Raw genomic sequence first — 15,022 nt, forward strand, 5'->3', positions numbered from 1 at the left:
ACTGTAATGAATCTGTAATGAAAAACTGAAAACACTAGAAACGTTTTTTAACGATTGGCCTGGAGGTGGGAAAAAATTGGCCTCTTTAATTATTTGCACACCTTAAAAAAAAAACTGAAATGGCGCCCCTGCTGAGGGGGCTGCAGCCTATAAGTTTGTCTATCTTTATGAAAAAAAAATGTCTTCAAGCAAATCAAAGTAAATTTTGATGAGCGTTTGAATTTCATATTTTTACATGATTGCATTTCTCACATAGTGGATTATGTAATTTCGTTAATTCAAAAACGAATTACTGTAGATACATGAAAATTTAACTGAATTTTCATTTTTTCATTTTCTATACACCATAACATTTTGAAAATATTTTGACTCTTTTTGAGCTGTTTACGGACAATTTTTTTAGTTTTTTTTTTCTATAAATATCAATAAAATTTTGTTTATTGGGTAAAAAAGCATGAAAATTTAACGCAAGGCTCCTGATATATTTTTACAATAGCAGTTGAAAAATATTAAAAATACATAGGCACAATTTTTTTTTATAAGCATTTAAAGATCGAAATTTGATAAAATTTTCAAATTTCAAATTGAATAATTATTTTGTTGTTAAAAATGTATAAAATATTCAACTTTTATATCTAAAGATTGAAAAGTAAAACAAGATCCCACGTAAGTAGTTAATTTTGTTACCAAAAAATCTAAAAACTTCATACGCACAGTTTATTTTTATACTCATTTTAAGTTCAAATTTGAAAGAAATTACATATTTAAAACCTAGAATAACTATTTTAGTTATTTTGTTATGATTGTATAACATTATTCGTGGGTACTTAAAACTTCTGACATACCGTCTCCACTCAGAATCGTTTTTCTTATGCAATGATATTATATCATTGAATTCAAATTTAATATACCATCTATTATACAGTGATCCACTTGTAACCTACTATACAGCGGATTGACATCCACTTACCCGCATTTTAAATTTTAAGTTTGATAAATTTTGTCGAAATTAAAACTTTAAATATTTATAAAAAAAATTGTGCATATTATGTATTTTTAATATTTTTCAACTGCTATTGTAAAAATATATTAGGGGCCGTGTATTATATTTTCATGCTTTTTGACCAAACAAATAAAAATGTATTGTTATATATTATATAAAAAAAAATACAATATAAGAAAATTGCTACATGAGAAATCAGTGAATATCCAATGATGTTAAAATTTGAACTTCAAACGCTCATAACAATTAAATTTGACTTTCCAGTAAACATTTTTTTTTGATAAAGGTAGACAAACTTATGAGGAATCTTGTATTCAATTATCAAATCTTAGATAGTTAGATTTAAAAAAAAATTTTTTATGAATTTCTAACTCAAATAATTTGCACATTTTCGTGATTTTATTGTCATTGGTAAAAATTCGAACTAAATGCTTATAAAAAAAAATTGTGACTGTATTTATATATTTTTAAACTGCTATTGAAAGAATATATTAAGAGCCTCGTATTAAATTTCAAGCTTGTTGACTCAACAAATAAAATTAATAATAAATAAAAAATTAATGACTTTAAACAGCTGTAATAACTAATAAGTGGTTTTCTGTAGGTCGGCAAAAAAAGACAATAGCGGGTGGATATAACCCCTAACCTCACCCACTGAGCACGCCACTGTACCTATAAGTATTAACACTTCTGTGCTAGTATATATGTATTTAATGTGTAAAAGGGTAAAAGTTGATCAGCTCCCCTCCCCCCCCCCCCCGAAAAAAATCCTGGCTACGCCACTGTTTATAACTCAATATCCACCTATCCACCTTTTTTTTTTCTTTTAAGTAATATCGAATGATTACTAGGCTTCACTGAGAAAAACTCGTGTGGAGGCCCAGGGTCATCTTAGATTACAAATAATTCTTATTGTTTTAAGGTACATATTACATTTTAAATAATCACTATTTGTTAGTTTATATTCTTACAATGCCCAAAGCTTCGAAAGGTTTGTAAATGCACCATTTTTCACTTCACTTATATTATTGTTGCTCAAATTTCTGTAATTATGATAACATTCGGGATTATAATTAATCAATAATGTCTATGCATTTCAAAGTGTTTATATTAGGTATATGAGAACTCACAAGATCTCTAACTCTGTAAGATGATTAAATGATTTCGGTTCGATTTCCCTGATTTTATTACTATCCAAGAACCTGGAATACAATACAATTGGTTTAATGTCGTATATCCGCTGGTATTATGAGATATTTTATGATTATAATTAATGAATAATGTTTATTTATACATTTAAAATTGTAAACATTATAATATAACCCACAAGAACTGTAATTATATCATATAAGCTAATGATATGTATTATATAGATAATTTATAGGTAATAAGATGATATAAATAAATATATATATAATCACTAGCTATTATTTAACTTAAATTCTTACAATATCTGAAGCTCCAAAAGATTTGCAAATGCACCATTTTTCACCTTACTTATATTATTGTTGCTCAAATTTCTGAAAATATGATTATAATCTGGATTATAATAATTTAATTATGTCTATGCATTTCAAAGTGTTTACATTAGTTATATTATAACTCACAAGTCCTCTAAATCGGTCAGATGTGCTAATGATTCAATATCCCTGATTTCATTGTAGCTCAAGTCCCTGGAATACAATACAATTTATTTACTGTCGTATATCTACTGGTATTATGAGATATTTTATGATTATAATTAATGAATAATGTTTATTTATACATTTAAAATTGTAGACATTATATTATAACTCAAAAGAACTCTAACTATGTCAGATTAGCTAATGATATTTATAATATAGATAATGTACAGGTAATAATATGATATAAATATATATATAATCACTAGCTATTTATTAATTTGTATTCATACAATATCTGAAGCTTCGAAAGATTTGCAAATGCACCATTTTTCACCTCACTTATATTATTGTTGTTCAAATTTCTGAAAATATGATTATAATTAATTAATTATGTCTATGCATTTCAAAGTGTTTATATTATAACTCACAAGACGTGTAACTCTGTCAGACGAGCTAATGATTCGATATCCCTGATATAATTTCTATTCAAGTTCCTGGAATACAATACAATTTGTTTATTTTTGTATATCCGCTGATATTATTAGATATTTTATATTTATAATTAATGAATAAGGTTTATTTATACATTTAAAAATGTAGAAATTATATTATAACTCACAATGACTGTAACTCTGTCAGATGAGCTAATGATTTGACATCCCTGATTTCATTGTGACTCAATTCCCTGGAATACAATACAATTTGTTTATTTTCGTATATCCGCTGGTATTATTAGATATTTTATAATTATAATTAATGAATAAGGTTTATTTATACATTTAAAAATGTAGAAATTATATTATAACTCACAATGACTGTAACTCTGTCAGATGAGCTAATGATTCGAAATCCCTGATTTACAGTGTTCGGAATTATCTAGATAATTATTTTTTCATCTTTATTGATAAAAACCGCTAAATTGTACAATATTTTTAAATATTTATACAGATTCTCAAACAAAGTTAATGGTTTATAATTGATGTAATAATTTTTATTTATATAATTATTATTATTATTATTATTATTTTCCTAATGCCCTACTAAAATATACCAAAATGTAAAGCACTTTAATAAATAATTACGTATCTTTTTTATCTAGATAAATATGAGTTAAGTTATCTTTTATATCTATATAGATACATATGAGTTGCATTATCTTTATCTTTGTATAGATAAAAAAAAACTTAAACTTATCGAGCCAAAACACTGTTGATTTCATTATAGCTCAAGTCCCAGGAATACAATACAATTTGTTTAATTATTATCATACAAAATATATGATTATTTCATAATATTACTGTCCCTCATTTTATGTAAATTATTTTACTTGTTTTTCTTTTTTTATTTGTACTTAGTTACCTACAGATTTCGATCATGTGTAATATACCGATATAATTATTTTTTCCATTAATACCCATCAATAGCCTGTACCAGTTATGGACCTAGTTATTATAAAAAAATTTAATTTTTCCCAAATCTTACCCTTTTCATTTTGGGACTTAAAAGTTAAAAAGTTAAAACATACGCAAAATTCGGTGTACATGGACTGGGTAGTATGACTACACGGTGTGTCACAAATTAATATTTTCAATTGATAAAATTAATGTTAAGCGGACCACTGGCTTTACAACGATATTACATTTTAATATAATTATTGATTATGAAATATATCATGTTTTAAAAACACACGTTTAATTTCGAATGAAAACAATGATTGTCTGAATCAAAGTATCAAATTGATGTCCATCAATGAGTAGTACAACCTCAAATCCAAGCCTTGGCATAAACGAATTAAAAATCTAAAGTTAAGTTTAAAGTTAAGTTAATTTTAACTTTTTAACTTAACTTATTTTAATTGATATAATCTTAATAAATAACGAGTTACCTTTAATCAAATTCAAGTTAAGTTAATTTATAAACAAGTTAATAATGAATATAATAAAAACATAAATTATTATTTATGATGCACATTATTACATAACCATTTACTAGAATAGGAAATTAGAAATACTTACAGTTAAATTGATTTATAATTTTATTAAATATTTTCGACATTAATAAGTTATTTTTTAATTAAAACCAATTAGGTTATGCTCATATATTGGCTAATTGCCGTGTTCAATAATATTTATGATTTTCATTATTTTAAACCATATTAATAGGTATTTACAATTTATATAGATATTAAAAAATAATAAAATTAATAATGACTTAACTGAGTTAGAAAAAATAAATCAGGTTAACTTTTAACTTTAAATTTTTTTAAATGTTTTCTGTCTACTTAATTTAACAAAATTGAAATTATCATTAACCTGCCCAGGCCTGCTCAAATCATACTTCGATAATTTTTTATGAATTTGCTACTAGCTTATTTTTTTACAAGCCGGAAACAAATATACCAATGCCTATTTATGTATTTATGATATTTTTAAATCGATATAAGAACGATTTCCTAAACATTGTATTAAAAAGTAAAAATTTTTCATCAGCATTTTTGGAAACCTAATGTGACGTTGCCGTATAAACAAAAACGTTCCAGTTTTATATTATGACACAGAACGATTGTCAATAGTTATTAATCTTTATAAATGAGTGGAACAAGCGAAACAATCTTCGATACGAGCGATACGATTTTGAGATCTTGAAATTGCGTATACGCCACTATCGAATTATAATATCCATAGGATTATTACACAAAGACATATTTGAGTAGAATTCAGGGGGAACGGGGTAAATTTTTTTTAAATGTTATTAATTCGATTTAGATTAAAATTTATATAATTTAATTTTTAAAAGATACCAATTATATAACGATATAGTTCACATTTAAATACAGTAATAGCGTTTAATAACAAACCGGAAAATTCTCACCTTGCATCCACAAATACGCCACTGGCGTTAACACAATTATTGATAAATTAAGTTTCGCAATACTCGGGCAAAATAAATTACAAAGTAGATTTTCAAACTCGACACCTGGCGTTTTAACGATGGTATTATCTTCTGTATATTCGACTTACAACTTTTTGGTAGCCGGAGGTATGTGGGTGGGTATCCGGTCCAGTTCCTGGTCAATGCAGTAGACTTTCTCTTCTTCACACGTGCATTTGTCCGGGCACTCAGCGGTGACTGATTGAAACGACGATGAGGAGGAAGAGAACATTAACAGCAAAAGTAGCAGCACCATAGTCCTCCTGAAAACAGCGGCGGCGGTGTCGTCTTGGGAGAGTCACCACTCGGACTTGTCGCAAAGCACACTGTCTACACAATCGCACTTGCCGCTGCACAACGTGTAATAGAAAATAATATACAATACCGAACTTGTTTTTAACGTGGTTTTTTTTTTGTTTTTTGTCATAATTTAAATTGGCAACGATTACGAATAACATGCACGTTTTCCTGTTTGGAAAATGAATGACATATAATCAATAATGTAAGCTTTAATAAAAACACCTAATTTGTAGGTTTTTTAAGACAGAAGGTTAGCCTTATAGAGTTAAAGTGAGGAATGTTATTAAAAATAGGTGTACCTACCTAATCTATGCAACTTATCTAATAAAGTTTATAATATATTAATACATAATTTATATTTTTTAATCAAAATTCGATTACAGTAGAACTCCGATTATCCGGACTAATTAATGTCAAGGGTGGTCCGGATGATTGCCATATGACATTTTAAATGATATATAGTGACATTGTAACACGACAATTCACTCGTTATTACAATTGAAAGACTAAACTGTTCGACGATTAGACATCAACTGACCATTGGCGGAATTCTCTGTGTTTTGTTGGAAGTTTTTTTACGATAATTCAGTTTTTAAGTGAGTTATGACCATTTTTAATTTAAATTTATGATACACTCTATAACTCACATAAAAACTGAATTATCGTAAATTAACTTGCAACAAAACACAGATAATGTTCTTACCATCAAGATTCATAATAGTTGATTTGCTTTAATTTTTAAACTAATGGCATAAAACTTGAATTTCTGAACGTAAATTTGGTATGTTACTCTTTTGTCAGACGGAGAAAACACATGCGGGTGTGGCGTTCTCTTAAAAGACCGACTTTTTTTTCGTTTGCTTAATTGGACGTCCGTTTGATTGGCGTTCGGATAATCGGAGTTCTACTGTATTAAGTAATAAATTGTTCATGTTTTTTTTGCAAGTATACAATTTAAAAGATATAATGTGGTAAATTTAGATTTTATTATACTTTCATTACATATATTGATATAAATTATAATATATATTAAATAATACAAAACAATTTTGTACATATATTTTGTTTTGAGATCATTGATATTATATAACAAGTTATTAGGCTTATACTAATAAACAATTATCAAAGTTACTTTATGTGTTAATTATGTATTTAAATGCTTTATTTTATTATAAATAATATATTAGTTATTGTTCTATAAATTTAAACTTACAGTTATATGTACTATATGTACTTAATTAGTAGGTAACAACTACGATAACTACCTTCCAAATAGACCAATTTAATTTTATCAAAGCACGACTCAGGCGAGATTCTCTATCTGCTGTTGTATATTATGTTATATAGTATGGTGAAATTATTATTCGCGCGTAATGATATTTTACGACGTTCAGGAATTGAGCTGTATGGCCAATTAAGTGAACTTTGTTCTGTTCGTGCACATAGCAGATATCGAATTATCACATTTTAGCCTTAATACCCACAATGCGATTTATAATAAAAATATACTAATACACATAGCTCAAAATTGCAATGTTTTTCGCAAAACTAAAATTTTCATATACTGAACCAAGTTGCTCACTGGCGCTAATCCCCTTAATTCATCCAGCCCGAAGGACCATGTAAGACATACCAATCTCTTTAATTATAATCGGGAGTTTGGACACGCTTTGCAGGTGTCGTATTGAATAAGAGGATCAAGCAGGTAAAAATAATCAACCAAGATATGGATATCACGAACTTAATATTTCACACAAAAATTTAAATAATGACATAAATAAAATATACAAATAACTCACGACACCGTGACAAGAGTATGTTGTATGTAAGACGGCGAAACCGCACGAAGTTAATACGCGGAATTAGGACGGCAAAACGACGCACACTAATCAATGTAAATAAAACGAAAATGAAAAACCACATAAGAAAGCTGAATACATAAATTCATTTTAGACGGCGAAATTATTGTTACGCAGCGACCACGACTTAATCACATACGCAACAAAATCCGAGCACCGTACTGTGTTTGTGTCATAATAATGCCGATCATATCGCTGAACGTCATACGGCCTGACTTGACCTTTGTTCTAGGCGGATAACAACCCCACCGAATATATAATTTACATTCACTACGATGCATTTATGCAACAAGACTTGTTAGTATGTTACTTATGTATACTTAGTATGTTAGATATATTATATTGTTATTATTTGTATGCGTATAAACTATAAACATGTATTATGTATGTAATAAATATGCATTTTTGTGCATTTATTATTATACAGTTAACTTGTCTAAATAATCAGCTGATAAAACTGTTTTAACCCATTTTTGTTGTTCTACATTATAGTTGAATGTTCTACTTTTAAGATAATTTTTTAATTTATCTTTTAAAAATATCAAACTTTTGTATCAGATTTTGATTTTTTGCGGATATAAATTATCAAAATCCATATCAATCTAAAAAAGTGTGAATGTTTAGTTTTAAACTTTTTTTAAATATAACATGTTTAAAATATAAGTGAAATAAGTGAAATAAGGATTTAGTGTAGAAGTAAATAGTAATATTATTATAATTATTAACTCATATTAATAGGTATGAATTAAATAAAAACCCATTCTATAATATATATAGTTAAACTTACAACTATGTGGCCCTTCGAGTTTTTTAAAGTTGAGTATTAAAGATTGTTTTTATCATTACTTTGTTTTTGTAAACTATAAGTTGCAGTTTCTGACACAGCTTATATAAAGTTATTTCAGGATCAATGTTGTGCTTTAGCCAATTTATTGAATCCAAAATTTCTATTTATTTAATAAATATATTAGTAAATATTATATTGGTAATATTAGAAAAAATTATATCAAATTGTCTGTTTTAAAGAATTCAATGAAAAATTATTTGTTAAAAGAATTAAATTTAGTATTAGAAAGAAACCTAACCATCTTCTTGATTTCTCTTTTAATATTGCAATATTTATCATACAGTTTACCTCGATTAGGACTAACTTAAAATATGGAATAAGATAAACAAACTCAGATTCTGAAGGGAATAATTCTTCTATACCTATTATGTTAACTTCAAAATAATTAGGTAAATAATATTTGATATTTTGTTGTTTTTTAATCAAAGACAATAAATAAAATATTGTACATTTGTACTTTAAAGTATTGACTATTTGGTTATATTATTATTTTATGGTTTTAATATTAATGGTTGTATTATAAAACAACTTGCATAGTAATTAATAATCATTAATCAAATACCTATACATTTTGTACTTAATAAGTACCCTACATCATTCTGAATATCGCACTTATGAAAAAAATTCATACCTTTTGCAATTTTTGAAATTTAGGACCTGTTAATTTTTATTTGCACCTTCTGTATTTCACTACTCATCTATTTCACTACTCCACAAAGCCGATTTCTCATTTTTTGCATAATGTCCCATTTGAAGTATAAAACTGTAGTAGGTATAATAAAACCGTCTTGGTATTTTTTTAATATTTGTTTGATAAAATTATCTAGTTTAGGTACAATTTAAAACTGCTTGTCGTATAATATATAAAATAATAAATTGATTGAACATAATATTCTTTTTATAGATATAGGTAATATATTATTTTTTTTTCAAAAATGAAATGACTTAATTAATTTGAACAATATTATACCTTTAGTGGAATTGATTTTACTGGAATTTTCCTCTACAGTTAGATCACTACAATTATCACTATTAGAGGTTTCATTCACTTATAAATTGTCAAATATAGTACTTTTTATATTTTTGTTAGGATTTATACCTTTACTGGAATTGATTTTACTGGACATTTTTTTTACAATTACATCACTAATATTATCACTATTAGAGTCTTCATTCCCAGATGAATTGTCAAATAGTAACAACATTTTATTTTTTTGTTTGGATTTAAATTATCTACACACATAAACAATAAATATCATAAAGTAACAGTATTTACTTATATAGTATATTATATACTGTAGTAGGAGAAATAAAGCTGTTAAGGCTTTATTGAGAGGAATAGTGGAGATTTTGGGTGAGACGCGTGTATATTATTATATTGAACACGGTGTAACAGACCGACACGTAATGTATTTTACTTGAAGGAAGTGTGCATGAAATCGTCCTACTACTGTGTTATACCTACCTAATGTTATTCGGATAGTCTATATTATAGATGTATAATGTATATATATATATTTGATCATTGACCTTATGCGACGGTTTTTGGAGTGATTCTCTGCATCTGGTTTATGTTCATCTGGGGTAGTGTTCGATGGTCGATATCACGGCGACAATATATGTATTTTGATTCGTAAGACTTATAAAATATTACGTGTGTGACGCTCCTTTCTAGAGCCTCGGTGTATGTGGTAATAAGAACCCGTGTTTTGATTATTATGATTGTGACTATTATCTTATGATCTTAGAAATCCCTACACTCGCAACAGTCGTACTCAGTCGACGGCTAACCGAATGTAATTTAAGTTACTGAGCATTTAAAATTGTGCTTATGAATTCCAAATAAATGAACGTAATTACGTATACTTATGATAATCTTATAAACTAGGTTTTTGCTCTTAGAAATCCCTACACTCGCAGCAGTCGTACACTGTCGACGGACAACCGAATGTAATTTAAGTTATTGAGCACTTAAAATTATGCTTATGTATCCTAAATAAGTAAACGTAATTACGATCTAATAATGATTAAATTATAGTAGCACGCTATCATACGATAACAGTCACAATGGTTGTGTAGTAGGGGAATATTTGTGTAGATAAATTAAAAGAAATGACAAAGTAAATTTGGTGAGCAATAAGGGATAATTAATTATGTGGTCATACTGAATGTTGAAATGATTCAATATACATATACGTCTGAGTTGATGTTGGTGGATACTCCTCTTGAACAGCAAAGAAAATGTATCGTGACGCTGACTAGCGTGGACGTTGTGCATCGGATGGTCTTGTAAAATAACTGTTCGGCAAGTCGATCCCATAGGGTCCTTATATAATGTGACTTTGGTGTGATCCCTTCTTCTGGTGCATCGATGTCTGCGTTTACGTATGGATGTGTTTATGACTTTTCTGTCTTCAGTGGTATGACAAAGGTGCCGCTGGTAGGTAATTTATTGTGTTATGATGTCCCTACGTCTATATCGGAAATTTGTCGTCGGCTTCTTGAAGTTTATTATGAGTTATAATGTGGTGTCGTCTGGCGCCGTTGATAATTTATAGTTGGTTTTTACTAAACGGCTGGTCGGAGAGGTGTTAAATATCATTTATGTTTTGCATGTGTCGTGTGTGGTGTATGAGGGAGCGTAAGTATATGCCTAATGCGTATATATGTATATGTATATTGGATCATTCCACATTCACTTTTGATTTTAGTATGTTGTTTAATTATATCAATAATTTACGAAGAAAAATTTTGGTAATTCCTACATTATCAAGGTTTTTGAATAGGACATTTTATTTTTTACATAATCAAAAAAAAAAACTTGAAAATATGAAATTTCCTATAATAATATATTATTACTAAAATAATATACATTTTGTGGAAAATGCAAGTATTTAAAAACGACGTATTTAAAAAACAACGAAATTGATTTTGCTGAAAACTGATTATCATTATATTTATTAGTTCCTATAGTTAATGCCAGATGTCAACAAAGTTTAAAAATATTTGTATATAGTAAAGAAATGATGTAGTACCTAACCTATATTTTTCACAACAAGACAATAACATGTATTATTAGTTTGTATTAATTTAATTAAATTGATGTTTCCCATGGTCGTATAACATTTGTTTCAAAAACAAAGCAACCAACTACTTTATTTTCCACATTTTTATAGCGAATCTCCACTTTATATTTTCCATAAAAAAATACTTTGACAAAATTATTATCTTCGAATTTTGTCGAATCATACCCTGATGTAACATATGTGCCCTGTAAAAATGTATTGATAAATTATATATACATAATAATTAGACAGCGAATGTAACACACAGTAATGTTTAATATTACCACTGGCATTGGACATCTGTTAATTGGAATGTTAAAAGCATTGACAAATGTAAACCATGAATTTCCAAAATTTTTTTTCACATTACTACATGCCTTTTTTGTATTGATAATATATGCATTTGGTACCCAACCTCCAGTTGAACCCCAAGACGAAAAGTTTACATCAAGCTATGAAAAAATAATAGTAATATATTACTCTTGCACGTGGGTTGAATTAATAATGAAAAATTTCAATACAATTGGAGACTAAAAAGTTTTAAACTCATTGACCAAAAGTAAAATATTACATTCATTAAGCATTGGAAACATCAGTCACTTATTTTGTGATAAAAATAAAGGTTTGCGCCTCAAACAAGCCATAATTTTGTCATGTACCATATTCGTTTTCAATAATGTTACTTATTACTGCTGCCATAATCTTCACCAGCAATGGTTTTCTGTGTGTATTGTGTGTATTGTCTATCCGTAATTCAAGTTTAAAGGTCAATATATCTCATAGCATTGCTTTAACAAACTTCGGACCAATCGGTTTGTCACCAGACAATTGTTTTCTATTAATAGTGACTAGTAATTTGGTCATGTTTGTGTTGGTGCGGGTGGGAATTGAAACATTAAGCTCCTCCCTGCCGCCCACAAAAAAAAAAATACCTCTCAGTCCAACCATTGTTATCTGTAATCTGTATAATATAAGTAGGTGACGAAGCCCTGCTTTTGTAGCAAGAATAATGTAGGTACAAGCACTCTAGCAGTCTAGCGAGTAGCGACCCGTCTCAATCTTAACTAGACACTTTGACTGACTACGATCAACCTTGATTCATTTATCGGGTTCGCATGAAGGTATACCTGTATACATTGTATACATGCATAAATCCATACATACGCATACACTATACATGGTATACATGAATAAATGCATGCATACCTACTTTAAAATAAATAATTACATACTATTTAATAATGTTTTAAAAAGTCCGTCCGTCAAATTGTGATTGTACCATTGTGCATATATTATTATATATAATATCCATTATCCAAACCGTTGAAATATAAAAAATTCCCAAATAGTGAGCTAAACTACATTATTTCAATATAGATGTGCAATATTACACTAGCGATTAGTTTTTATTACCATGTAATATTATCTTAAATAAGAAGGCACATAAATATGGTTCACCAGTTTAAAAAAAAAGTCATGGAGAAGGGGGGGGGGATATGATGTAGTGATTCCGTTGGAATATCTCTACAAAAACACTGCTATAATATTTGTACCTATATAAAAAATCTAGCTTTCTTTATCAAACAGAATGACAAGGCAATCGGGAAAGATAGACAGTGCAATATTAAAGTGATATATACTAATACAAGTTTTGGTCAAAAGTTTATTAATTATCTGGGTCTTATTAATTTTAATTTTTTGTGAATTGATGTAATAAATATATTTTTAATGATAATATTAACATCAAAAATGTATGAATGATGTACAACGCGATGTCAATGATGTTTTATTTAGTGATCTAAGTCAGTGTTACAAGTAAAATATATACATATAGTTTTCTATTCGATTCTGAGCGGAGCGAGGGGGCTAGAGGTTTTACAAAATATTATTTTATTTTAACGCTTTGTTTTTCACTTATCAGCATAGAAACGAATAAAAAATAATAAGATCATAATATAAATTCAACTTACAGGATATAATAAATAATAATTAATAAAAATATAAAATATTCAGACTCACAAACCGTTTCACTTAGAATCGTTTTTCTTACACAATGATTTTATATCATTGAATTCAAGTTTAATACAATCCATTATATTGTTAAACATTGAGCCACTTGTAACCTACTGTACAGCAGAGTGACATTCACTTATCTGCTTCTTTTTTCTTTCACTTTATTATACAATTTTTGTTATTATGTATTATATTATACCAATATGGTAATCTAATTAAATCACATGTGTGTGCTGTTACTCCCTACACAGCCACAAGCTTAGCTTAAAGGTGCGTTGGTTTTAATAATATATTATTCATATTTAAAACTAAAACGATTCGATTGTGTTAAATATTTAGAGTTAAATTTTTAATTTAATTTAAAACTCAATAAAGATTTTTAAAATTTAATTTGAGTATGATTTAGCTTAACGTTTTTACTTCCTTATATGTAGGTATACCTACTAAACGGTGAACAGTATGGTATGGAATAACTTAAAAAAGTACGTTTTGAAAATAGTTCATTTTTGTATAGTTAATGATTGGTACGTATTCTTTCAACATTGGCAATAATATGTACGTTTTAGCGTAAAACTGGAAACTTTAGTTTTCTAAATATAATTGTTTATGTGTAGATAAGTTTCGTTTTGGATTAACCAGTAATTTTGAATTTCAGAGTTAACCTTAATTAGTACGTTTTGATCTACCTATTCTGAATCTAATGAAATAAACGAAATAAATGGAATCTAATTCCATTTTGTAAATATCAGCCATAGTACGTTTTGGATTTCCACCCCTCAATAGTTCCGTGAATTTAGCACTAATTCCCGCTATACTGCCAACTTTTAGTGCTTAATTAGTGTTTTCAGGATATACAAAAAAAAAAAAATTGGTGCTACTTCCAAGCCAAAGTTATCGTCATGCCTAACAAATGTATTTAGCATCGAGCTTGACAACAATAATCACAAATAAAGAGTATGCGTTGCATTAGAATATTATATATTTGATTTTTCAAATTTGATAATTTTAATGATAATAATTTATCCGCTCTATCTTCCGCTCTAACCTACCAATCTTCAAAATTATCGAAATCACACATTTAATAGATATCAATTGGACTTCATATGGTTTAGCTAATTTAGGAAAATTTCAATATTGTAATGAATTCGCATTTAATGAGATATTTTGTTCATCGAAATATGCGGGGTGTGGTAACCAAATAACTGTAACAAATGGATACAACACGGTGTCACTCGTGACAAATTGAATAATTCCAGTGGATTTACTCCATCTTAAAGACCGTTTAATTTACTAAATTAATTAAAAGTAAACTGATTTTATTTACCGTATTTTTTGTGGCTTTTACCAAGTATAAAAATATACAGAACTAAAAGTATATC

General features: G+C 27.8%; 1 protein-coding gene across 3 annotated transcripts; it reads right to left on the minus strand.

Moving 5' to 3' along the window:
* Positions 1–1,789: 1,789 nt before the first annotated feature.
* On the minus strand, positions 1,790–10,346 carry LOC100165529 (slit homolog 2 protein). 3 transcript variants are annotated; one of them, XM_029490147.1, is made up of 9 exons: positions 10,096–10,346; positions 5,649–5,909; positions 3,248–3,313; positions 3,057–3,122; positions 2,919–2,990; positions 2,611–2,676; positions 2,452–2,523; positions 2,134–2,205; positions 1,790–2,046 (listed from the first exon to the last, which is right to left on the minus strand). In XM_029490147.1, the coding sequence occupies exons 2-9, from the start codon at positions 5,813–5,815 to the stop codon at positions 1,971–1,973; spliced, it is 657 nt and encodes a 218-aa protein (XP_029346007.1). In that variant the 5' UTR covers positions 5,816–5,909; positions 10,096–10,346; the 3' UTR covers positions 1,790–1,970. The 3 variants fall into 3 exon arrangements, with proteins under 3 accessions (XP_029346007.1, XP_029346005.1, XP_029346006.1); XM_029490145.1 differs by lacking the exon at positions 10,096–10,346 and adding an exon at positions 7,659–8,070; XM_029490146.1 differs by lacking the exon at positions 10,096–10,346 and having other exon boundaries at positions 5,649–6,497.
* Between the last annotated feature and the right edge of the window lie 4,676 nt (positions 10,347–15,022).

The sequence above is a fragment of the Acyrthosiphon pisum genome, chromosome A2, assembly GCF_005508785.2.
Source record: "Acyrthosiphon pisum isolate AL4f chromosome A2, pea_aphid_22Mar2018_4r6ur, whole genome shotgun sequence".
In the NCBI taxonomy this organism is placed as follows: Eukaryota; Metazoa; Arthropoda; class Insecta; order Hemiptera; family Aphididae; genus Acyrthosiphon; species Acyrthosiphon pisum.